The following is a 27,152-nucleotide window of genomic DNA, read 5'->3' on the forward strand; positions in this document are numbered from 1 at the left end:
ATTAGTGTAGTTAGTCGGTGGTCACCACCATAGGTTGATATTCTGTGAAGGGGCAGTTACCCCGTGTGTTGGTGTTAAATAAATGTGTTGCCTCCAAGAGCACATCTGCGACTCAGTTGAACTCACTACAAATGTATATAGCTTAGATAGTGCTGAACCAACATATTCACTGACACTGCAGTGTTCTGTATGACAAATGAATAACGTAAATGATTGCGTTTTGTGATGAAAAGTAAAAAAAAAACAAATTTTCTCGGCATACAGGATATCATAGGTAGTTTCTTGGATTCCTTCTTCGTAGGACATCAAAAAAAACGAAATAGAAAAATAGAAAATATCAGCCAATAAACTAACTTTTCACAAATATGCGGAGATTCACAAGCGATTATGAGCTGCAAGGACAAGAAGCGCTGACACCGCACGATCATTCACTTCAGCAGTGGAGAAGCGTGGCATCCTCCTGGCTGTTTGGTTGGAAATTAAATCCATTCAGCTTGATAAGACACCCACTTTTTGGTCATCGGAAAGACATTCCGGGAGATACGATGCGATAATTTAACTGACTGTTCTAAAAAGAGACTGTGATATTCGCGCGCACATTACAATTAACACCATAAATAAAATAATAACGTAAAAATATATTTTAAAAAAAGTGTCACAGGAGCAAAAAAATAAATAATGGCACCATCGGATTCCAACCATCGTAACGCTGAAGCGGGATTATAAGTGACAGAAAGTGGTGTCAAATCTTACCCAAAACACTGCTGTTGCTTGGGGAGCCGAGTTCCCCACAGGGTCTTCCTGAGGAGCTGTCGCAGACTGAGGCGGCATCCTGTGGGAAACAACAACACAGCGCAGAGAGGGGCACAGCTCAGAACACTTGAGGCTACATTTCCGCTCACTTAGCAAGTTCTAAGAAAACAATATTCATCATGCAGTATGTAACTAATGCATTAAAAAAACCTCCTCCCCCACATACGTGAGTTTTAATAGGCAGCAACTATGTATGCTGATGAATGCTAGAAAGTGCATTATGCCATAACCTATTCATTTGTGTTTTTTTAGATCATCAATATCAACCATGGTCAATCCACTGATGAGGAATTCATGAAGCCGCTCCATCATCTCCCACAATCCTGCGAAATAATAATCCGCCCAGCAACCGAATACAAGCTTATTTCATTGTTCAATCTCCTCAACTAACGTCCTTGGTTGTATTCTACCATTACGTGTGCAGGTAATATATTTGTATATATATATAAAAATACAGTTTAAACTGCTTCGGATACTGTCATTGAACGTTATGTGTGGGCATCACACCCACGATGTCAGGTTTGTAACATTCATATATATAGTTATTTACAGACGTTTGTCAATCCACTGCTGGATGAAGGCCTCCCAATGCCTTTTAGTCATCGGGGTTGTTTGACCATACTTCACCATGTTGGTCAGTGCAAATTGTGCTGATTGGGGAATCGACGGGGAGCAGATCACATATTACTCACCCCTGGTGTTAACGGTGGTTTGATTTAAAATAAAAAAAACAAGTTTCCGGGTTCATAATGCAATGCTCCAAACCTGCTCCTCCCCTGTATGTATATGTGTACATGTACAGCCCTGTGTCAATCCACTGCTGGATGAGGGCCTCCATATAGCACACAGGTTCATGGGTCTATTATACCATACTTCAAAATGCTGGGCAGTGTGTGTTGGTGAAGTCGTGGAGGATTAATGCGGGAGCACATGAGTACAGCGCCACGGTTGACTTTTGCTACACTCCAATCTGCAGCCTATCTCATGGTCTCGCCTTCCCATAACACCTTTTATGCATGGTGGTCACCCAAATCCGAGCACCATCGAGGCACAACCCTGCTGAGCTTCACAGATCTAGAAATTCCGGGCACATTCCGGCAATTTGTTCAGGGGCATACATATACGCACTGTAGAAAATTTGAAAAATGAGAGTATAATTTTAAACATGTGTTTCACAGCATCAGGTGTGCACCCCATTATGTCAGGATCGAGTTTGTTGTATGTTTCTCACCATCATCACCTTAGCATCCTGTGCAGCGTGATCCGTACTCTCACTTGAACTCATGTAATCATGCATGTGTGCTAAAACACCTGCACACAGCCGTGTACTTTTTGGCGAAACATTTTCCATTTGGCTGTCCATTTTCTCAACTTGCTCTGCATGCAATTAAATGCTATTTTTACCATAAGTTTATGCCACATTAACTGTTCATGCTTGGAAAGCAAGCGACCACTGCAGTACATTAAACAAGAAAATAGCGGAATGTTTTCTAAACTTTATGAAACAAGAATGTGCTTTCAAATTTGTGGTAACTTGGTACATTAATTTAGAATAACAATTTTGTTCAGCCTTTTGTCAATCCACTGATGGATGAAGACCTCCCCAAATCATGTCAATTATTGGGGTTGTTTAGCCACACTGCACGATGTTGGTCAAGAGTGGGTTTGTGAAAAGATGAGGGCCCATGACTGGTTCAAATATTACTTGCCACTGATGTTAGCCATCGTCAAAAAAGTCTAACTCAGGTCACTAGGTTCATAGCACTGCATATGACCCACTTTGCCACTAGAAAATAGTGTATATATAATATCAAATTATAAAACCAATCATAACCTTTACAATATTCCAAAACAGCGGGTGCTTAATTAATACCAAAATTGCCAAAATGTGCTTGACATTTCTTCCAGTTGCCCTTCTCAAGGGGGGGAGGAAGATGTATCACCGGATATGTCGACCTCTTACATTTTCAATTCTCAGTGTAATTTATTTTTTTAAACTATGATGAAACAACAGACATAGTTACCAACTACCCTGCTCCCCCCTAAGACATATGCTATCCTCATCATACAAGACATTAAAAACACTGACCTAATTCTGCTGATGCAAGAGAATATGGTTTTAAACCATAAGCAGCTTAAATCCTGCCACAAAAAAATTCTGATATTCCAGCATTTAATTTTAATGTAAACAGTATGTATTAAAAATAAGAACATGTCTCAATGTCAAAAAAAAATAAGTAATACTGTAAGCCTTGGGGCCACGAGACCTACAGCATGCTGCCCCTGCTTTATAATTAAAGTAAGCTCAGCTGGCAGAAAGAAGGTACAGCTGCAAACTAATTAAATCCACTTTTTGACATGCCCATTATGTGCTTTTGTATGAGCAATGTGGCCCCAAGAGAATGCTTGTGCACGTCACCTGAAGGTTGAGTGGCATGACCTGCTACTGGATGGAATTTTGCCAATAATTTATTTTGCGATGAACCAACTGCACTGCCAGACCCTCGAACAGTAAAAATATCCACATCGCTAGTTGCACCTTTGTTGCAGCTGTATTAATAGTTGCACCTTTATTGCAGCTGTATTAATAAATAAAATATATGAAGGTGAAATATTAAGGCTGCTCTATATGAATTATTGAAGGATGTCAGATGCATATATTTCCTTAACTAGCACGTACATACAAATAAGTACATACAATTATTTGTTACATGGTGGCTATACATTTTTTTAGAAACTAAAGCAATAAAAAATGACTTTGATTAACAATATTAAAAACCAAAGAAATTCTACAGACATTACAATCATGATTCAGTGCACACCAAATACTGCATTTTCATTATCTGCATGCATAATGTTTTTGATATAACATATTTGTTTTAATATTCCTGTATGAAGTGGCTTTTTGTTGTAATTAACTCAAGACTGAACATCAATTTCTTCTGCGGTTCTACGATAATAGACAAAATGGAATGGAAATCAATTTGCGGTGTGTGCCTGTTAATTGCGTACATGAAATGATGTCCCTCGAATTACTCAGTGCGCGGACAAGTGAGCGGCACTTTAAGCTATTAATAAAAGCGGGCGTCTCTTGCTGGCGTTGGACACTTACAAAAAACATCGTTCTGGAGCAACGACCCACGACTGACCCCAGCTGTTATGACAGTGCAAGGGAAGTCACCCTTATGTAATGAGGCCTCAAGGGAGAGTAGCAATCAACACCGCGAACGGGGGTTTCTGGATGCTGTTAAAACCTTGGGTGCAAACTCGGTAACGAGCACGCAATCTTGCTTATGATTGCACCTTCCACTCGGCACACAATGGTGGGTGCTAATCCCATTACAAGATTTAAACACAAAAAAAACGATTATTGCTTCACCGAATGTCAAACTGCAGTTACGTAGCATTAACGTTTGAACGTGTTGTTACAGAAAAACGTTAATATTACAAACCAATTATCACATCACATCGCAGCCTTACGCCACAGTGTTTGCGGAAGGAAAATGTGCCTATTGGCAGTTTAAGGCTGTTTAATAATACGAGGGTTGGAGGTTGCTCATACTTTATTTCACACGTGAATAAAACTGAATCGGGGAAAACTGTTAAGATGCACTCGTAACATTGTGTCAACCTAATGGTCTCCTAAACGGAGATACAGCCACCTTGGCTCCTCCACGGTGTAAGTTTAAATCTAACACATAATAACGCACCTCTTGGGTCCAGCCACCCCTAGAGTCCGAGCCCATGAACATAAGCTTGCCCTAATTAACTGGCGCTCGTCTATTTGGCAGCCAGCGCCTAGAGCCGCAGTTCAATACGTACAGTGTCCGTATTAGCGTTTCGCTATGCAGCTTAAAAGCGCTTTTGGTTTGTTTCGTTCACTCAGTGGCATTACAAATTCTGTATTAACACATAGGCCTCGGCAAGGTAAGGTAAAAGGTCAAAAGCAACGAGCCCACCTTTACCCTACCTTACCCCATACAAATTACCCGATTACAGGGTAATTACTGTGGTACTACACATGAACAAGGTTTATAAGAGGGTAATTACCGGGGTACTACACATGAACAAGGTTTATAACAGGTAAATACTAGGTAGAGCGCTTTATTCATCTATATAAATCAAAGGGAAATTTGTGAATGTGTCTGTTCGAAATGTTTAGCATACTTCCCGACATGCAACAAACTTTAAATTTGGCATGTGGGCAGCTCCAGACTGTACACAATGCAAGAAGTATAAACATAGACTTTGTATTTTGGGGGGGGGGGCGCAATAATGGATATATATTGCACGGCAAGTGAGTGGTGACGTCACATCTGTGATGTCACATCTGTGATGTCTCATCTGTGATGTCTCATCTGTGATGTCACCGCATGCGGCAGCATTACGCAGTGTGCCTGCTGACGTCATGCACCCCCCCCCCACCCTCCGCGTAGGCCGTGTATTAATCCAAGACAAGAATCCAAGTCTCGGGCTTAGCGGGTAGTAAAGCTGGTAGAAAATACTCTCGATGATTCCAAAATGGAGGCCACGGACTGCGCGACCGAGCTGTTAGCGAGCGGTACACAAGGTATTTACCGGGTAATACTTCGCGCTACCTTTACACTACCGGGTAATTATTCCACGCTACCTTTACCATACCATTTACCTTACCCCTTGGCATGTCGAGAACTTTACCCTTTTACCCAGCAAAAAGGGTAAATTACCTTACCTTGCCGAGGCCTATATAAGCCTATCTGGCTCAGTGTCCATATTAGCGTCTTGCTATGCAGCTTGTTTCGTTCACTAAGTGGCATTACAAATTCTGTATTAATACAACTTAGCTGGAACTAAATTAATACGACGTTGTGTTGAGTTGTGACAGATATACAGCCTATGACAAGAAATGATTTGGTTTTGTGGCTGAGGGCAGAGTTCTTTGAGACCAAAGCTGCTCACATGAACAAAGGCTGTGTCTTCAATCTCTCGCGTTGGGATTATTTTATTCTTGGCATTAGTTTTTTTTTCAGCCCTAAGGACTCAGAACATTAGTCCACATATAAGTGTATAAATGTCATCATTATTAATCCTTGACAGTAAGCTTCAGGAAAAAAAAAGACAAGGTACAGTGGTGTAGCACCCAGAAGTTTGCTTGATACACTGCAAAAAGGAGTACATTCAAGGGGTCCTTGACCAAATCATGCCAATCAATTACCAAAGCGATCTTGATTCATAATTTATTTTCAGGTCTGATTGCTTAAGTAGAATGTGTTTCGTAAACCCTCTTCCACCTGACGCAGCCGATTATTAAAGTTGTCACGCGATGAACAAATGTGCCAATTTAATACTGCTTCAGCACACCGTGTGTGTTGTAGGGCAATCGACAACATTTAACAATTGGATAACGACATTTTGCTGGCTGGTACTTACAACCAGCATCTTCAGGCATTCGTCAGAATTAAGAAAAAGGAGGCGGATTTACGGCACACGCATAATGGAGCCAACCCCCGCGGTGCGCCACAAATTATGGGATCCACGAGAGGGTACCTACATATCTCCATGGATTATTGGAGTCCTGCTGTATACCTACAGTAACATCGCCATGGTGATGAGATGTTAACTACCTCGCCTATATATAGGAGGTACTGACCCCGACGCCTGTATATTTGGAGTTTGCATGTTCTCTCCATGCTCGTGTGGATTTTTCTCCAGGTTCTCCCGTTTTTTTTCCCCCTCCACATTTAGAAACATGCGTTTTGAGTATTTGGCAGCTATAAATGTCCACATGATAAGCCACTTCGTTGAGCTATCATTTTTGGCCAGGTTGCCTCTAAAAAAGAGCTATATAGCTCAGTGGGCCTTACCTGGAAAAATATAGTTTAGTTTTAGTTTATGTTTGTTCAGAGATCTCCTTCTAGCTCGCTCCACCAATTTCAACGAATGAGGTGTCATTTGAAACTTCATTTTTAGTAGTTGATAAGACAATTAAGGGATAAAGAAACCTTTGCCCCAATACAGTAATTTAGCTCATCCCCAGTGCTGCTTATTCACTCTACCACATTGAAATTAATATCCCATATCCTTGATGCAAAATCATACATTTGATATGCACGTGCTGTTGAGGAGTGGGGTGTATGTGCAGGGGTTGCCGTTGAATCTTTCTCTGTGTCGTCGTGCTACATTTTATTAACTGGGTGATGTCAGCTGAATTGATGACCGGTGAAGAGTGGGTGTCAGGTGAGTGGTGAATGCCTGCAGAGGGTCAGCGGAGGAGCATAGGAGTGTCACGTCATCCCATCCACAGGACGCACTGTCCACTAGTTAGTGACTGTATAACCATGAGCAGCCAATCGAGAATATGCGATGCTGCGGATTATGCTTTGATTGTCAACCTCTGTCTGGTAACTTGAAAACACAGCTTCTAGTATGGAAAATGCAACTCGGAAACCAGCAATCCTAAGGCGTATGGTAAGGGGCCGTCCATAAATGACGTCACGCACCTAGGGGGGGGGGGGGGGTCAGACATTTGTGACGATGTGTGACGAGGCGGGGAGGGTTTGAGAAATGTGACGTCACATCAAAATGCGCAACTTTAAATAAATATAGACAACACGTTCTACATAATTAAATATACTTTTTTTTATAAATGTTTTCTCCTACAACATCAGAGTGCAGCGCCACATTAAATACGCACTACAATGACAATAGTTTAAAGCGATTTGAAGCATGTTTTATATATTTTTGGGGGGGGGGCAGAGCTTTGTGACGTCATATTTGAGTGGGGGGGGGTCTGACTTTTTGTGACGCCGTGTGACGAAGGGGGGGGGGGTCAAAAATCGTCCAAAATCGCGTGACGTCATTTATGGACGGCTCCTAAAAGAGCACGCTCGTTGAAGCACAGTGGCATCGATTCACCTTCCGAATTGGACAGAGGTCCAGCCCTAAGGTTGTTGGTAATGGTTAGGTGATTGGTATGATGTCTTACTCTCTATTATCGATATCGAGGGGAGGACAACCATTATTTAACCCAGCATCATCGACGCCTCTTTTGACACACGTGTGAGTGAATGCTCTGACACGATGACACTGAGGCTTTATAGGAACATCGCGTCGTTGTAATTTGTGGGCTAAATTTTAAGCCTGCTCAACTTATCCACAACTCAGGCTTCTTGAAAATAGCAAAGAAAACGGCAGTGCTAATCAGACTAGGCCAAGTTATTTCATTGTGGGTCCTAAATCAATGCTTAACTGAAGTACCATGAACGTTATGTTTAATGCAATACATCAGTTTGGCATTAATTAGGCCAGGTGAGATACAACATTTATGTGAAGATCAGAGGTAACTGTAAAGCAAATATATAAGCACGAGTGTAACATATGCAGTTATGCACATTCATCAACAAAACGGAACCCAAGGATTGTGGATTACCCTATTACAAATTGCGTGCATTTCAAGATATGTTTTCTAAACAATAACTGTAAATAGCATTACATTTATAGAGCACAAGTTTAATGATTACAGTACTATATTAAATCACATTGTATTTCCACACCGATACATTCCTCCTGCCAAACAGCATACACTCGGCACGTGCTCGCGACCATCCTATGAATGACTCAACTGACAGATCAAAGCATAGGATTCCCAATATTTTAACAGCACACAATGTGAGATCCCTTCCTTACGCCATATAAGCTAACGTTTACTCGGAAATACTTTGTTTTTAACCTAATTAACACAAAGGCAATTACACATGTGTACATAGCTACATACAGTAGGTGAAACAGCATTGCACAAAACATTCTCATACAAAACATTCAGGCCTACAAACACGGTGAATTCTTGCTCCGTCTCCTTCCTTGTCACCGCCGTCATCTCAATGCTCAGCTCCCTTTTACCTCAGGCCGAAATAGGCGATGCCCTTGCCACAGGCCATGCCAGCAAAGCCTCAGGGCAGAGTAAAAAGAAAAGACGCTGGTTGACAGTATTTTCTTCCAGTGTCCTGGCTACATGGAACATTTTGACAGTAATGAGGAAATCCAAAGTCCTCACTATTCTCGAGTGAGGAAAAATACAACACTGAGGCAGCCAGTAGTTTGGGCCATCTCCTTGCTTCACATCTGCTGCAAGGTACTGGAGCGCCTCATCCTTCAGAGGCTCGCCTTGGCAACGGAGGCCACCAATCCAAAGGAGCAATTGGGCTTTCAAGGTGGACGTGATTGTTAGGACAAGGTAGTGGCTCTCCAACACCACATCAAGGAAAGTTATTAACGCTTTCTTAAGACCGGTGCAGCGTGCCTAGACCTGACATCCGTGTATCAGACCATGTTTAAACATGGCCTTCTACTCAAATAATTGTCCAGGATCGTCCAGTACCGCAATAATTCGGCTGCTCTCAAGCATGTTGAACAATTACAGTTTATGCATCTTCCTCGGCCACAATAAAAGTTTTTTATTGGGTCCTAAACAATGGTCTACATAAAAGCTCTGTGCTGGCACCGACACTTTTCAGTGTGTACACCAGCGACATGCCAGATAAAACCTCGCAGAGGTTTGCCTACGTGGAGCACTTGGCTCTCATGACACAGCTAACACGGACCTCTGTAAGGTGAGGTGATGCTCACATGAGGCATACTTCCACTACTGGCTGCTTCGTCTGAATTCAAGCAAGACCGTCATCTCAACCTTTCCACCTGAGCAAGCAGCTGGCGAGAAGGTCTCTGGACATGAATTTCTGCGGCTTTCAAGTGCAGCAGATCTTCAAGGTCCTCCTGTCGACACTGTGATGGGTGAAACTACGTTGCTCACATTGGTGTATATCACGAATGAGTACTGGTTCTTTAGTTTGGCTTTCCAGCTCACACATGAGGAACGTCGAACTCCAGTTGATTTCAGCGACAAGAATCATAACTGACGAATTTAAATGGGTCCCATGGCTTTGGTGGCCAGTGCTTTCACATATCGCACCAGCACTCCTCCGTGGTGAAATGACAACACTCACACATTTGTTACCAACACAAAGACCTAACCCAACCAGCCAGAGCTGGACAACCTCCCAAAAAATCGATAAAGCTGGTAACATCAAAGACTGGGGGCAGAACAATTGCATAGGCAAATTATCACGAATTCCACCATACAACCATCAGGAGGCTCAATGCTCCACAAGCAGTGGGCTACTTTAAATCGTATCTAGCCACGGCAGGTCCAATCACTTACTCCACAAACGGAAAATTAAATAATCACCAAAATGTGACTACGACTCACATCCGCTGCGAGCGGTCTCCGAGGGCACGAGTGGTACGGACATTTGTTGTCCTCTGAACACATCAGTTGGATTTCCAACCTAGGTATGGATGTATAATTCTGACTCCATATTCGTACGAAAGATGAAGATGCCGCAAATTAAACCTGATCTCAATAGCATAATCTGCTGGTGGCCGATGGCATATAAAAGATCGGACCATATTAGCTCGGAATTGTATTTGAGCCTCGTAGAACTAGGCAATCACATCCCTTTAGTCCTGAACCATACACCCGTAAATGAAATGGGGAAAACAAATTTACATTTAAAAAAGGGAGTGATGGCCATGGTCTGGCAAAATGCCAAGGATATCTAATTTTATTACTTAATAACTTCCTTTTGGAAGAATCATGAGGACAAGGCCATGTCACTGCCGAGGACAGTGGTTGCCAAACTCCAGTTCTCTTTCCACTCCCACTACGATCCAGCTTTCAATGTCAGCCAATATTCTGCATTTAGTTGGCAATTTCTAAAATGTGCATTGGACGCATTGCTTGGATAGTGGAGAAAAATAAGCATTGAAATTGGGAATCTTTCTCACTGCGCCATACAGACAGACCTGTATAAAAATCAGGTGTCCATTGTCCATCCATAATTTGATGCAATTTGGTCATATATTTAACTTTAGCCCCGTTAAAAAAAAAGAAAATTGTTATTTTAGCTTCACTGAATTTGTAGTGAATTGACTTGTACGGCATGCTACAAAAGAAGCGTGCCTGTGCAATCTTCCATCTCATATCCGAGAAACATTGGAAGCAATGAAAATGCAATTCCTGAATAGCATGTCTACAGCTAACGGTGTAAAATTAGCACATGGATAGAATTGTGTAATGCAAAACAAATTCACAAAAAAAATAACAAACACAAATATGTAAATAAATACCCTATATTTTACACAGGCCATAGCCCATTTAGTCGTGGTTAATTAATTTTCTAATTTATAATATGTGGCGATCAAACTCAGGCACAAATGCATGTAGAAATTATAAAAGATTTTACTATGCTGTAGCTAACCTCCATGTTGTAGTAGATAACATCATTTGTTAACTTCCACAATAAACATTGCTAAGTAGCTGCAAGGATAGAACGATCAAATCGGAACAAATTAGCTCTGTGGTGGTCATCCTGACCCCTAGTCTGTCTACCCACCTTAAATCAAGGGAATTAGGTGAATTAATTGAATTAATTGCATTGCGATGGCAACAAAAATATATATTTTGAATGTTAATGCTGAGCTTAAAAAGGATTTAAACAGTGGATGAAGACCTGAGGTTAGAAAAACACGTGAGTGGTCTGCTTATGAGCCACTCTAAGCACTCTTAAATATGCTTTTCATCTATTAATGGACACAAACTGCCAACGACTTTAGGACGTGCTAGGCGAGCATGAAGGCACACGCAAGTTGTTCGTAGATATTGCAGACTTCTGAAACGCCCAAACAGCCAACTGGTCTGTGAGGTCGTCAGGAGATGGGATGGTAGTACAGCAAATCGGTTCCTGAACCCATTATATTCTTGCATGTGGCAATTTGTTCAGGAGCAAAATGCCAATGTCGAGGTCTGCTGGCCACGAGAGAGGGCTTCAGGAGAGAGTTTGTGTGGTTTTGCTATTCCGCCTCCATTGAAGGAGGGCAGGCTACAGTGCTTTACTATATAGTTTGAGTTGCATGGCCAGTCACACTGTGGCTTGTCTTTAATTTGTGTTGTATTTATGAAGGAGATGTGTGCATTGGCCTATTGATATTCTGATGCAATTGATGCTACACAGAGGGATGTCAAAGCCAAAGAAGTGCAATGTTACGTGCTTTCGTATTACCTTAAACACAACTAGCACCGTTATCTCGGCGAAATTGACATTGTGAGCCATTTATGTGGATCTATGAGTGCCATCCCTCATTAGCATGGGTTTTGTCCAGGGACTCTGCGTTCTTCCCATGAAACAATCCATAACAAGGATTTGAACCAAACATTCCATCGTAGGACCTGCCTGAATGAGTCTTAATTCAGTGAGGCTTATTAGGAGTTTATTCCAAGGAAATTCTCTCTGCAATTACATTATTGTAGGTGCCACAAAGAGCACACTGCATTAGCTAGAGTAGATTACATTCCCACACAAGCTCGATTTGAACTTGTACAGAAAGATTACCTTTGCTAGATTTTAGCTGAATACTGAAATAATGAAGTATGCAGTAATAATGTGAACATGAATATTTGAACACATCTGCATTGAATATACCATACAATAGGTTATTTCTGTATGAAATAGGATTTTGTAATATACGTGACAAATGATATGTGTGTACAGATACCTCACTGTGCATACTTTCAAAACAGTACATTGGTTAAATTGGAACCACATGCGCATGCCTAAAATAAAATTGTTTTTATATGTTACACAAGCTGTGACAAAGAAACATATTTGTACCATGTGACATGTGATAATGTAATAAAAGAGCAGCGCATAAGAATATTCTGGCTTTATTGAGCGTGCAGCTCTGTTTTTCCCAGGTCAAACTGTTTTATGCTAAATATGCCATGAACAAAAGATTCCCACATTTAAGTAAAGGCAGCGGCACTTAGCAACCAACCCACTTAATGTAAACACGGCCTTTGTATAACGAATCTTAAGGCGCACGAGTGGAATTTCGAGCGGTCCAATACACGGAATTAAGTCATTTGTTTTTTTTGCATTCTTGTGATTTGGTTTTTTTCCACAGATGGCACATTCATGTGCAATTTATAGTGATTTAATTATGGAATGCCGTCGTATTATTATCATTAAGATTTCAACGGCAGCGACATGGCCGTGTCGGATGCGTGTGCACCGCTTGTTGCTGAGGTTTACGGTTCAAACCCAGCAGCCGCCATGGTTAATACCGCGGGAATGTTAACCATAAACAAACGTGCTTTAGAGTGGAGAATAAGGATCCCGTTGAGGTCGTTCATGAAAGTAGGCCATTGTGTGCTGGCGTCACGGCCAAAGATTTCTAAATTTGTAAACCGTAAAATCACTCAATTGGGAAATACACCACAATCATTGCCCCTATTGCGAACACTTGGCAAGACCCTCCTGAGAAAGCGTCACGAGACTCAGTGGGTCTTTCCTCGGAAAACAAACGTCATATTTACGTTTATTATGCTTGCTTTAAAAAAAAATACGTATATCGTTTCACGAGTTAATAAATATAAAAATGCAGTTTTAAATATATATAATAGATAACCATTATTATCCTTCCTTTATTCTAGTCTTCAAATTGCTGATTCCGATCACCCACAAAAACATCAAATATAATAACCTCCAGAATTTCTACTTAAGCTTAATTTTACAGATTCTCCCTTAAAGTAACGATGCTGTCAAGTTCTTTGTCAAGTTTCCCACTCAGATTAGGAATAATAATAATAAATAAATCTTGACTTAAAGCTTTCGTGACTGCAGGAATTCATATTCTTTGGGTCTTTCGGTAAAGCCACATAGATAGAAAAAAATAATCAAAATAATATCACGACGTTTCGATTGCAACACAAGCAATCGTCTTCAGGTGATTATTTTTTTCCTATCTACGTGGCTTTACCAAAAGACCCAAAGAATATAAATAACAAATAATACAAATAATAATGACGCATGTAATGGACATCTTGGTGAAGAACAAGCATAATTTGGAAATAATGAGATAAATAGTTAACAGGCAATTTTAAATCTCATAACTGAAAGAAGCTTTACATGTAACCTTGGTTTACTATGTACCAATGACATTGAGTCATTATGGCAATTACTTAATTTATGTGGAATTTCGCCTTTATTTAATCATTTTGAAATTGCAAATTACTTTTTCGGATTGACCCAGTGGCATGGCAGTTAGTGTTTCCCTATAATTCAATAGCTGTTGATATCAAGCGCCAGCGCATATACACACGCGGGCAATTTTGGCAAAAAGTAACCACATTTCAATCTGCTTGACAAACGCCATTTGATGGAAATGCTGCGACTGAAGCTGTAGAGTGCACGTACAGTGTTTTGTATTTTTTAAAAAGGCTAGTCACAACACGTAATAGTGATGCTGTTGATCATGAAGATGATTGAAAATTGATTAATAACTAATCGAGGCCATAACGATAACGGTTATTTGATTGATGACAATGACAATGATGATGATGATTCCTGATGACTGGTTAATGATGGATGATTAATGATAACGGGAATTTCATTTGGTTACTCAGTTTCGGTCTGCACCACGCTGTGCTGACGTACCTCTAACGCTGTGCTGACGTACCTCTAACGCTGTGGGGGGTTTACCACCCACACGCAGTAATTTTGAGGAGCGTGAATATGGACCAGAGGGAAAGTGTTCAAGTCAGGTATTTAGCATGCCCATCCACAATTCCACTGATCCATTGCAATCGAAAAGCAATCTTTCTCACTAAAAATTTTAAGTGCGTACATTGCCATTAATATGGTTCTAAATTAACTCCTTATCTTATGAGAGACTCCCCCAGGTCAAGTCATCAAAACTCTAATCCCCAGCTTAGACACCGCAGTAAAGATTTCTTAATACAACTGATCATCAGCATCGTCAGTTGTTTTCCATCCACTGTTGGATGAAGGACTCTCCATGTCATTGCCATCCCTCGTGGGCTTTTGCGATGCCCGGCAATCCATGCTGCTCCTGTGTGTGAGCCGATTTCACCATTCCGTCTCCACAGTGGTCCATCCTCTCGGGCGTATTTCTGATTTTGGTAGCCAATTCAGCAACCATTCTCAACCATCTGCTGTCAAACATCCTCGCGATATGACGTGACCTACCTAAGCTCACTTTCTTTTGTACGCAGTCAATATGATATATTTTATGCATTTGCTCTATTCTTCTTTCATATGGCTGATGTAGATGCAGAGCAACAACTAACAATTTCACATTCAGGTGGTCAAGCCAAATAACTGCATCAGGAGCAGCGGAGTGTACTGCTGTGATGTCTCCGTATTTGTGGAGCGGACATTGCATCATTATATATGTTGTACGGTCTGTTCTGGATGACCAGAGTGACACACTGGAGAGTTTTTTTTTTAATTTTTACATTTGTGCATCTGCCATGGTTTGTGCGGATGCGATTTAGGGTGGACCGTGAGCTTTGTGTTACTATTTTTGTCTTCCAGTGTAATTCCAATTATGCACCTCTCCATGCTTCTGTGTCCTTTTCAGTTTTTTGTTGCATATTCTTTGTCAGAGTCAATGCTTACAATCCATGTAATGCGAGGTAATATGCACCGATTTTATATGTTCTTATTTAGGAAAATAAGGGTACGTTGCTTTGCGTTATCAACTTTCATTTTTCAAAATACTCCATTCATGCTCTGGTTTGATTTTTTATTTCATAATTTGATCCTGGTCTGCCTTCACTAACTTCCCAAGGTGCACATATTATGTTGTACTTTCTAGTAAGACATACATTGTAAGCACTGCGCCATAATAATCATCGGTAGCAAGAATTATCTTAAGGTGAACCTGAGCCAATACAGCTTCCAAATTATATTTGATAATTTCACCTTAAAGACGTTCCCACAAAAATGTGTTTCTTCACTTCAACATTATGACATATTTGTATTATACACGCCTGTGTAATATGCTTTTGTTGAAATTGTATTTGCCAACCAATATGATTTTGGCTATTCTCCTCTCTAATGCCATAAAATTAAGGCTAAGCCAGCTAAATCATAGCTTTCAAGGATATTACATGACGTTTTTCTTGATTTCTTGATTGCTGAAAGTAACATTTACAGCTCTTTTTCAATCTACGATTGGATGAAGGCCTCCCCATACTGTCAGTCATAGGGGTTGTTTGACCATACTTCACCATGCTGATTAGTTCAAGTTGGTAAAGGAGGTGGTGGATGAGGGTGCAAGATGCAAAGGCCAGGGCCGGTTGAGATATCACTCACCACTGATGGCGTGTTTATAGTGCAATGTGTTAAACCAATGTCCCACCACTCCCCCTTTTGTGCTTAGGATGTCCCATTTTTGGTTTTCTGTGGAAATTGTTAATAAATATGCTTCATATCTATTGATATAAATTAAGAATTAGACACATGAGTCCCCCTATTGTTATATTATATGTAATGTGCACACACTCGCTGGTTATGTACATGCTGCCTACACCACACTCCTCCATGTATAATTTGGGCCAAGCGGCCTCTGCTGCTTCAATAATAAACACATGCATAGGTGAATGGAAACTACTGTAGTATTCAGAAACCCTTTGAAATGAATTCATCATGTAACTTTTTAATGCCTAGCTAACCTTCATAGTTTGGCCATGATTGTGAATAATCCCAAGGCCTTTCGTTTGTTCAATTTTGCAAACCGACTGAAAAAAATTCCAGTGTAGTCTGAGCTTGTGTTTTTTCATAAAGTAAGCACAAGCAGCTACAGAGGCCATGATGATCTATTTCACTGCCAGCCTGCTGCTGTGGACCCTCAGTGACTTTCATGATATATCTAATTGCTGCTCAGAAACACAAGCCACAGGAAAAGCTATACCAACTTGTGGGTATTATTGAAATAACTTTAAAAAAAACACGAACATCAAAATAACATGAAGGTTTAAATACATCATTAAATATGGTATGGGCACCTTATTTTAAATAAATAAAGATACGGTACCACTGGCACAAGGAATTATAAACAGTTTCTCAAAATTCGTCTCAAAGGAATATCTTTGAAACATACTCTCCATAATAGAGTTTGTTTTGGGTTAGATCGTGTAAATATATAAATGTGTTGTTAAAACCCGCCGCCACCCGGCACAGCCAACTAGTAAGGGTTGTCGTGTAAACAGAACATGCCAATTCGTCACTAGTACAGCACACCGGTGTGTTGGAGAGCCAAGCCACAACATTTACAATCTGAGTACGACGTTTCGCCAGTAATTACAACTAGCTTCATCAGGCGACAACCAGATTTGTGGAGAAGTCTAACTGTTCCGTTCCTTATATAGAGGCGTAGTCCTTTGAACTTGTCCTTTCTGTCTATTGTGTGTATTAAAATAGCCGTACCAAAGGTAATCCCTATTGAAGTATGCTGCCCTTTGTAGGCATCCATTTAAATAATGTATTATTTAATTATTCGTTTCCACGCGCAACTAAGGCGGTAGCTATCCGAACGGTTAAAGTTATTTTTTATTTCTTTCAATTTCGATAGATTCTCTAATTAGTCTTGGCTAGTTTTTCACGGAACTTCAACATTATCAAAACCAATTGAATGTCCTTGTTGGCACACGTGTTCTGCTACTGCTGACAGTTGTATTTGGGAAAATTGTAATATTTCTCTGATGTTCTTTTAGTCTCGTGCTGATCATTCGTCCTGTTTGCCCAACATAACATTTACCACACGTGCAGTTAATCCTGTACACACCTTCTTTTGACCGCTTTGGTAATAATCTTTAAATTTCTGTATTTTATGTACTGTGCCAAATCTGACTCGGATGCTTTGTTTCTCCAAACATCTGGCTAGTTTATCAGTTACTCCCACAATGTACGGTATTTTGATCGTTTTAATTACTTGGGCAGTTTCAATGCTCGTGTTATTTGATTTGATTTTGGTATTCAATGCCCTGTTGATTTGTGCATCATTGTAACCGTTCATTTGCAGCGCTTCTTTAACATGTTGAATTTCACTTCTCAGACTGTCACCATCTGAGACTTTCTTAGCTCGATGAATGAGCGTCTTCATAAGAGCAGATTTCTGTGCGGGGTGATGGTGTGACTCTGCATTCAGATAAGCGTCAGTATGCATTTTATTTTCTTTCTACCCCGTCCGAGCAGAATATCCAGAAATGGTAGAGTTCTGTCAGCTTCCACTTCCATGGTGAACTGGATGGATAGGTTTTGCGAGTTGAGATGATTTAGAAATGTGTTCAGTGTATCTTTGCCGTGTGGCCAGACCAACAATGTGTCACTCACATATCTAAACCAAGCAGATGGTTTTAGTGTGCTTGTAGCTATTGCTTTTGTTTCAAAATCTTCCATGTACAAATTCGCTATCACAGGAGACAAAAGAGAGCCCATTGCTGCTCTTTCCTTTTGTTCATAGAAGTCACGTTGCCACAATAATTAGGTGTTCTTTAGACAGTGTTCAGCTAGTCTTGGGATATATAAGGAACGAAACAGTTAGACTTCTCCACAAATCTGGCTGTCGCCTGATGAAGCTAGTTGTAATTACTGGCGAAACGTCGTACTCAGATTGTAAATGTTGTGGCTTGGCTCTCCAACACACCGGTGTGCTGTACTCGTGACGAATTGGCATGTTCTGTTTACGTGACAAACCTTACTAGTTGGCTGTGTCGGGTGGTGGCAGGTTTTAACGATCCATTTATATATTTACGCGATCTAACCAAAAAACCCCTCTATTATGGATGATATTGGTCGCGAAAGCCTACTTGTTAAACTGAAATATACTCTCTTCAACTTCCCACCCTTCATGAGAACAATCATGATATACCGTGAAACACAATAACGTGTCCGAGTCTCAATACTCTTTTCTGAAGGGTACTACATTTGCATGGTTAGCCTTTCTATTTTTTTTACAGCAGTTTTGCACGTGGGAAGAAATCATTACTGAGACAAACCCCACGCAAATGAGGGGATGAGAGTGAAAACTTTACACAGAAGGCTTCAATAACCTACCTGTCGCCCTGCTGTATCTTCCTCACTACAGCCAAGCAAGTTGAAGAGTTTCACAAATATGCGTGTTCTCCCAAGCCTTGCCTACAGACATGGGGCGATTGTCGTGCCATCATGTCTGGCTCAAACATAATATGAGAAAACAATTGCTTGTCTAGAGCGTATTGTTTGTTTTATGCATTTCATTAAAAGATAGTAAAAGGTAATGAGAACAATACACTGATAAAATAGCACTTGCATAATGATATGACGAATGAATACACATTTTATTTACCAATATGCATTCCTGTATTTTATAGTACATTATTAAGTTCAATGTACCGTTTCACATTACACAAACATTTTTGACAACCCTCCAAATATCGCGTACAATAAGGGGTACAACAATCATGGATTTATTGATAAAATCGATTATAATGTTCACTATACGTGCGTCGAATCGTGTGATTGAGAATTGATTATTTTTACGAGATTTCTCTTCCTCCTCATTTCCTCCTGCTGCAGCATGAATTTTGACTTCTCTGCCATTGTATCCTCTGCTCAAGTGCGTATAACCTTGCTCAACTCAATAAACGTGACAATTCATCATCATCATCAGCAGCAGCAGCCATGCTGGACGAAGGCCTTCCCCAGCTGTCGTCATCCCTCACAGTCTCGTGGTTCAACTCGCTCCTACGCACGAGCTCATCCCACTGCTAGGTCTCCACGGTGGGAGTCCTCTTGTGCATGTGCCCTCCTGTGGATAATTCATAATGTGATTTATATCTAGCCGTGTATATAATTATCGTTCGCGCTGTTTATTGTTGACCACTTTGCATCGTGTCTTTTTGGGCCTGTGCTCGTAAACTGTAAGAAAACAATCCTACTTATATACAGGATGACTGTATTACAATGCAGGATCTTGAGATGTGGTGGTAGCTTGAGGAGGTCTTCTTCCAGCCATGGGTTGACAATAGCTGATGATGAAGATAACCACATATAGGACTGGGAAAATTGAGCTCCGCCTGGTCCATGCTGATGGAAGCTGCACAGGTGTGCTTATTTAGGTAGCTCCTCATTATAGGAGAGGTTGCGTAAGCAGTGATTGCCCCACAAACAAATCACTGCCTCAGCACTCCCGCTGCCTGACACACTACTTCACTTCATAGAGTCTTTTCAGCACGGGATTTTACAGAAAGAAAACGTACTTATATTGCAAGGGCTCGTGTTAGTTTAAATTAGCCGTGTGTGTGTGTGTGTAACAGCATGGGCAAGGGGAACATAGGGTGTGGGAGGCTCAGCTGTCCCCTCCAGCTGTTTGGACTGTGGCTGTTCCCCTTGGGGTGGAACGATGCATCAATTCGTTGATTTATGTCAATTCTTTAGATCACAATACACGCGCAGAATTGCTTCTGCGTGAATAGATGTTTTGTGATTAGAATATGTTATCTATAATGGGATCATGTCACCCGTATGGCCACAAGAGCCGCTACCACAATGTAAAGTAAAAAAAAAGAATAGCTTTTTGAATTGAATTGCAACTGAATCACAAGAACTAATCAAATAGCCATGGGGTGAGTCTTTCAAACCCCTTCTGTGCCCCCTTTATGACCCCTCAGCTATTCCACATGGGGTCCTCATGACTACTTGCCCCACCAAATTCAAAATCGTTCCCACGTGCTTGTGTGACAAAGGCAAGGTTCGTTCGCAATACGTAACAAGTAAAGTGAGTTTCATAGGAATACCCAAGGTGTCAAAAGAGGTGGCTACGTTTCTGATGTTAACGTGGAGTTATTGAATCGCCATGCATGTTTTGGCAATGCGTGTGGATGGACAATTAGGGTAATGTTATCTGTAGTGGTCTTTGTGGTAAATAGTCTGAGGAGAGTGGAACTTGCTCATGTGTCCCCCCCCCCCTCATTATCTACATGGTGTGAAATAGGATTTAAAATATAAAAAAATAAGCCACACCAACTAAAATGTTAAACTACATATTTAATTTTTCCTATTTGCAGATGTCCCTTTATAATCCCATCGCAGCTTTTGATGAAAGTAGCAATTTTGTTAACAGGTTTTTTTGTAAAGTAATTTGAAAGTCAAAAGTCTCTTGCAGCTGACTTGTTTCCAAGATTGTGTTTAAAAAAAGCAAAACAAAAATATTCTGCACAAGAGAAGATGCTGGGGTTATACTGCAGTTTCATGGTGAGCCAAAACATTGTTGCTTATTTTAAACCACAAAAATGTGAATGTAATAAAGCTTCTGAGCCCCTTTCTGGTCCTTAACTCTTGGTATGGTCTTCACGTCCGAGCCACTGGATTACCTCCAATAAAACTGACCTCCAACCCTGGTCCACCCCTGTCAAGTTTAGCACCAGTTGTCAGAACCATTTTTTCCACTTCTCTCCTGGTTCACATATTCAAGAATAGTTGACTGTGTTCCCCCCTCAGGTGGCGTTTTCTTTTCTAAGACAGGATGTGAGGGGGAGGAGCGTTGGAGCATTTGAGCCAGAAAGCTGTCAATTGCATTTTTCCCATGACCAGCCCCCAAGGTCTAAATCCTGGGTCAGCTGGGAGATTTTTTGACTGGGGCATTAACCTGACGTGGAAGCATTTATTTCCTTCTGTATTGGTAGCATCTACATGAAGAATGGGTCTTGTATTAGGTCCAGAGGGAAATTTCTAAACTTGCCAGATCATTACAATCCCCTATTTCACATGCTTGTTAAAGAGCATTGCATTGTCCCATGTGCTTCATCTGTTTCAAAGTATCCTTCAGACTTACCTTCAAAGGGTTTACGAAACTCACAAAGTTTGTTAGGAATGACGATGCTAAATAACGTTTTCAGGAATAACCCCCAATGCTGGTCTGTACATCTCTCATGTACTGTGATTTGCTGAACCCACCTAAAATATACACCCTTTTTTGACAGAATGCAGACAAAATAAGCTCCTGAACACCAAGTCGTCAAACAACAAGAAAATGTTAATTTAATCCTCTGTAATACAATTTCAACAACCTTGTCTAACCGAGTCTGACAAGTTGGCAGTAATTTTTAAGTATTCTCTGATTGGGGAGAGCTGTGGAAAATGTTATGATTCACTCAACTTGTGGTGTGTCATCGATGCTCATAATCTTTCAGGAAACTTCAAAACTGTGCTTTGTAGATTTAATAAACCATTTTTTTCCCCCAAGCAATATGCCAACTTTTTTCTAGATGGCTTTGATACAACTGCCACATCAGTGTCTAATATGGCTGTACTTAAAGAACCTATACGTTGATCTGCTACAGCACTGTAATCTATCTTTGGCCACCTCTGCTTCACTCACCATTATGGCATCCCTGGGGAGCCTGCACGAATGAGCCATGCCAATGGCCCATTTGGCTAACCGATACATTTTTTTTAAATAGGCTGCCATCGTGTAAATCCAGGAGATAGGCAGAGTCACCGGTGAGGCCCTGAGACCAGTCACAAGTGGAATACACATTCTGACTGCTACTGAATTCCTAAGCCAAAAATTATCCTTGAGGCATGATTCTGATATTTGGTATTTTAATGAGTGTTAGAGGGTAGTACCCCCCCCCCCCCCCACCCTTTATCTGCCTTGGATGTCTGTCTTCTGCTGAAAACAAAATGATGAAAACTTGCAAAGTCGGCACTGGCTTGTGAAGGCTGAAGGTGAACACTTCAAAGAAACTGGAAACGACAGTTGTTTTGCCACGATACACCACTTTCACCTGCAGCAAAAGTAGATAATCCGTTGAATTTTGCCTTAAACATGAAATGTGCTGCTTTAAAAAAAATCCTAAAACTTGTTAAATATAGCAATGCTTAGTCATATCCCTATTAACTGTTCTTCGCATTATCCATGGACCTTAGTCGATCTGCAGATCTTCCTATTATCCATGTGCCTTGCCTACCTAGTATCTGCTTTTAGTTGCAGGTAAGAGGAGGTCCCCTGAAATGATCGGGGATTATTTTGACATGGATAGGATAATTACTTTTCTGAAATATCTACTGATAACATGATCTGCTCATAACATCGCCTAACTCCCGAAATAATCACAGCTAATAGGAGTGCTACTGTAATTGTACCATGTTAGATATACTCATACAGTATTGAATGTGCTGTTAGCCTCGAGGAACACCAGTTTTATTTTGTGGTGTCATCACAGCTGCTCTTACCAACTCAATAAAGCCTGATTCAACCTTTTTTTTTGTTTTAGCATCCAACATTGACCATGCTGGAGTGCCTCATTATTATAATTTGACAATTCCCTTGCTTTATATTTTTTTTGGAAGCATATAGGCTTTTTGACAACATGGTTGTCCCTTTTTCTCTTTTTTTTCCTCATCCTTCTACTGTGGGCCCTGATGTGTGAGATCTGAAGTTGCCCTGGACAAATGCGGCAGCAGGCATACTTGTGTAAGCTTGGCTGCCTCATCGAGGTGGCATTGCCGGCACTTGACAGTTCTGACGGCTTACCGCCAACTGACCATGTGACCAGCAACAGGAGAATGGCCAGAATTCGCGAAGAAATGTGTTGTTGTTGTTCTTTGCTCGCGTGGCTAAAGTTTCTTTATATATATTAAAAAAAAAACAATATATCAATGCCAGATGAAACCACTGTGGTGTGTATATTTATATCATTCAGAGCTAAGTCAAGCTGACTTTAATTTGAAAATGATCCAACAGAACTTGATTTGTCTTGGAAGCAGATCATATTGACTTACAATCAGGAATTTAGCCAGAATAAAGTAACCATTATATTTTCCATTATCTTGAAAAAAGTTCAAGCGAATCCCAACACACAAATGAGCACTGAGACATACTGATCTTGATAGCAGTCCTAATCCAGTGAAATAAATTCCACATTTATATGGTAGGAATCAGTGTCAGCATAGCACACATCTGAGAAACTCGGGGTTCAGAGTGATGGAGCTGGCACTACCAAGAAGCTGCGTTCGAATACAGAAAGGCACCCATCTATGAGCAAAGTGCATTGACAGTCTCAGCCTGGTCACCTATTCTTTTTTTAAAGAAAACCCATCATATTAAATTACTTTCTTCACTTCATTTGGGAAAATTCCATATCAGGCAATTTGTTTGTTTGATTGCCATGCAATAAAAAAATTTCTCGATGGCAAAAGTGATGAAGTCGATTAATTGGCTAAACATTGCATTTGACTGCTTTGTGGTCGATTTCCCGTATCTCTTTAATAATATAATGGCAGCCTCTGATGATAGCAGGAAACCCCCGCAAGCCACACCCAGTGTGACCCAGCTGACTTTGTTCATGCCATCACCAAGCCCCCGCCCATCACAGCCCATTCAGTGGCACATGTGGGAACAGAGGTGAGACTCTTTTCAACAATTTTTGTGTAGCTTTGATTAGTACTCGAGTAATCGAACTGATATTCGGTAGACTAACCCAATTGTTAAAACATCGGGATATCCCAGCTCGAGTTGGGGTGCCCTCCCATTTTGGCTTCAAAGTCTGATAATTATTACTTGAATTATAATTTAATTATAATTCTAGTCAATCTCTAGCTCACTCACACGAGCGTAGGACAGTGCTCATCGTTTTTTGTGGTTCTGAGCCATCCATTTGTGGAAATTCCACATTCTTATAGTGTGGGGTCAAGTCAGTGTTTTATTTAAAAAGATTTTATTTAAAAAGATTCACAAAAAAAGTACGATGGTTCAGTGGGATTTTAGGCAATTATGTATAATTTCATTTCACTTGGTTTTATTGTTTTAGTACAGTGCACAGGGTATTGATTTTTTTTAAATAAACAATCAGGGAAAAAGCACCATTGGTCTTCCATCGTGCATTATGTCACCCGCTTGGAATCCCTACCCCGACAGCTCAATTGCATACTTCAAGTGGATCCAGTGTATTACTAGTGACGATCTAAGTGTATCTGTGTGTTTGTTGGGCTCATTCTGTCATTTGTTTTCTCGGTGTCAATGTGTCTCTCACTATTTATGACTGTATAGTCTACGTGTCTTTCCACATTTCCATACTCCCAAAATCCAGTTTAGATAACCATATTTACTCCGAACTTAATTTAGTTTGTGCACACATACATTTAAAACGGATTGAAAACCCATATTAAATAACACAAGCTGGCCTTGCCATTAACTACTATCAGATTCAAATTTAAATGTAGTTCTTGATTTAAAGCTTTCGTGACTGCAAGGATCCATACTCTTTGGTTCTATTCGGTAAAGTCACGTAGGTAAAAAATAAAATAACAAAAAATCACGACGTTTCGGTCACAACGTCGTGATTTTTGTTGTTTTATTTTGTACCTACGTGACTTGAAATGTAGTTTTTGAACTAATCCAAAGTGTGTGGATGTATGTGTATGGGGAATGTCTTTAAATCAGTGCACAGACAATTAATCAGCCCAGCTGTGTTCATTCAGATTGACCTATAGCCCATCTTGGGTGTGACATTAAACTGCATCCGCATATGGTGTCACCTACAAAAACACTGTTGAGGAAGGCAACAGGAAACTACCTCGACTTCCTCAGTATGGAATGCGGCATTGCAAGGTGAAGGCTGGAGTGCAGGATCACATAGAAAGGAGGAAGGGTGAGCCGGGGTCCTACCCATGAGTAGAAAAGAGAATATAATTAAAAATACATTGTTGTTGTGTTCTAACAAATCTTAGGAAGTTGCACTGGCAGTGGTGAATCAGTGCAGATCTAAAAACAATATCACTAATAACACTGCCTTTATGTATCCTTTTGTATCTCAAGGATTGCTTTCTTTCATGCTCTATCTGTGGTTTTCTGTCTTTGTGTCTCTGTTTCTCTGCCATTATCTGTGTGTCTGCCTTTGCCAATCTGAATGTATGTATGGTGAACTTCTTTTGCACAGTATGTAGCCAACCATACTCATCGGAGGTGCGGGGGAAGGACAGCATATAGATCTGAATCTATATGTTTGCTGTCTCCCTGTGTCTGCTTCTGCATCACCATGTGTCCTCTTTTGCATCTCACATCTCCGTATATCTCTCTGTCCCAGTTACTCTTGTGTATCTATATTTCTGGATTTGCCGTGCCTTCTTTGCTCCCACTCTGTGAGTGTATCTTTTCCCAAATCTGTGGTTTTTTTCTCTCTCTCCCTCTCTCTCCCCATATGTCTTCTCTGGTATCTCTGACACCACATCTCTTAACTAAATGTTGTGATTCCTCCCCAGGACGCTTGAGCCCCCCCCCACTCCATCAGGCATCTTAAGTTTGCGGGCGGTCAACGTTTTTTTTTACATCTATGAATCTAAAAACTTTTGGTGAAAGTCATTGTTGCCATTATTACAATACACAACTTAGGATAAATGTGTACATCACGTGAAATGTCATATCAACTTGTGATTTAAAAAAATAACCGTTTGCTGTTTTTTGTTTATTTCTTACAACTTTCGTGAAACATGAACACACATTTTCCCCCAAATTAATTGGGCATGATCACGAGCACTGTCGTAACGTGAATAATCTTAACATGTATGCTGTGGAAAGGTCTTTTATGTCATGTCTACCATACAACTATCCTTGTATCTTACCAAAGGATGACCAAAGGCACTCGACAGCTTGTTTCAGAGGACATACGGGAACAATATTGCTTCTAGCAGTCCACAGTATTCGTGCTATTTCCCTGCCCATCTACAGACCAGATGAGAATTTGATGATGCCACTGTACTACAGAAGTCTACTGCAGTAACTGTAGTATGCATCTTGTGAGCCTCAATTATGAGGCCCATCCAATCACTCTGAACACTCACAGCCATAGCTGTTATTTTACGAAAAAAAGTAGTTTTTTTCCATTATGGGGGGTTGTGTGACTAGACTTTACCATGCTGGACATTGCAATTGATTGATTTGGGAAAGGGTATTATCCACAGCAGGTCTTTTTATTTCCTAATTTATTCCAACAACGATATGCATGGTTGTTAATGTATTTAAAACAATTATTTATATCATCTTTATTGTATCCCCTGTAGGTAAGATACAGCATGCACAATACTGAGCAGATGGCACTGTTTCAAAAAACACGGCCTTACTAGCAATAAAAATATTGAAAGTTTTGTTTTTGCATTTGTACCAAATTATATATATTTTTAAAATGTTTTTTTTTTAATATAACCAATGTTTTTATAGTTCAGCCCAGGTGTTCGGGGAGTTTATACAGAGTAAGTGGCAAGCAAAACTAATTCAGTCTAATGTACTCTTAACCACCTGTACAGTATTATTCCCATGATTAATTTAGGACCCAAGGTATGTTGGCACTAAGACACGAGAACACGGCACGGGGCACCATTAGTGCAACACGTCCGTTGGCAAAAGTACAGAGTGTTAGAGCTATGCAAAAAAAAGCACTCTTGGCTGACACGATATTTCTG

The 27,152-nt window shown here is 40.5% G+C and overlaps 1 protein-coding gene across 17 annotated transcripts in view; it reads right to left on the minus strand.

Annotated features, from left to right (window-relative positions):
- SNCAIP (synuclein alpha interacting protein) overlaps positions 1–27,152 on the minus strand; it is a 222,656-nt gene that overhangs the window by 65,610 nt on the left and 129,894 nt on the right. For all 17 annotated transcript variants that reach the window (XM_076065631.1, XM_076065592.1, XM_076065659.1 and 14 more), the window contains one exon: positions 754–832. In XM_076065631.1, coding sequence (XP_075921746.1) covers positions 754–832 — 79 coding nt within the window. The remainder of the gene's footprint in view (positions 1–753; positions 833–27,152) is intronic.

This window comes from Petromyzon marinus, chromosome 1 (genome assembly GCF_048934315.1).
Source record: "Petromyzon marinus isolate PM22_M1 ecotype Great Lakes invasive population chromosome 1, UKy_Petmar_22M1.pri1.0, whole genome shotgun sequence".
Taxonomy (NCBI): Eukaryota; Metazoa; Chordata; class Hyperoartia; order Petromyzontiformes; family Petromyzontidae; genus Petromyzon; species Petromyzon marinus.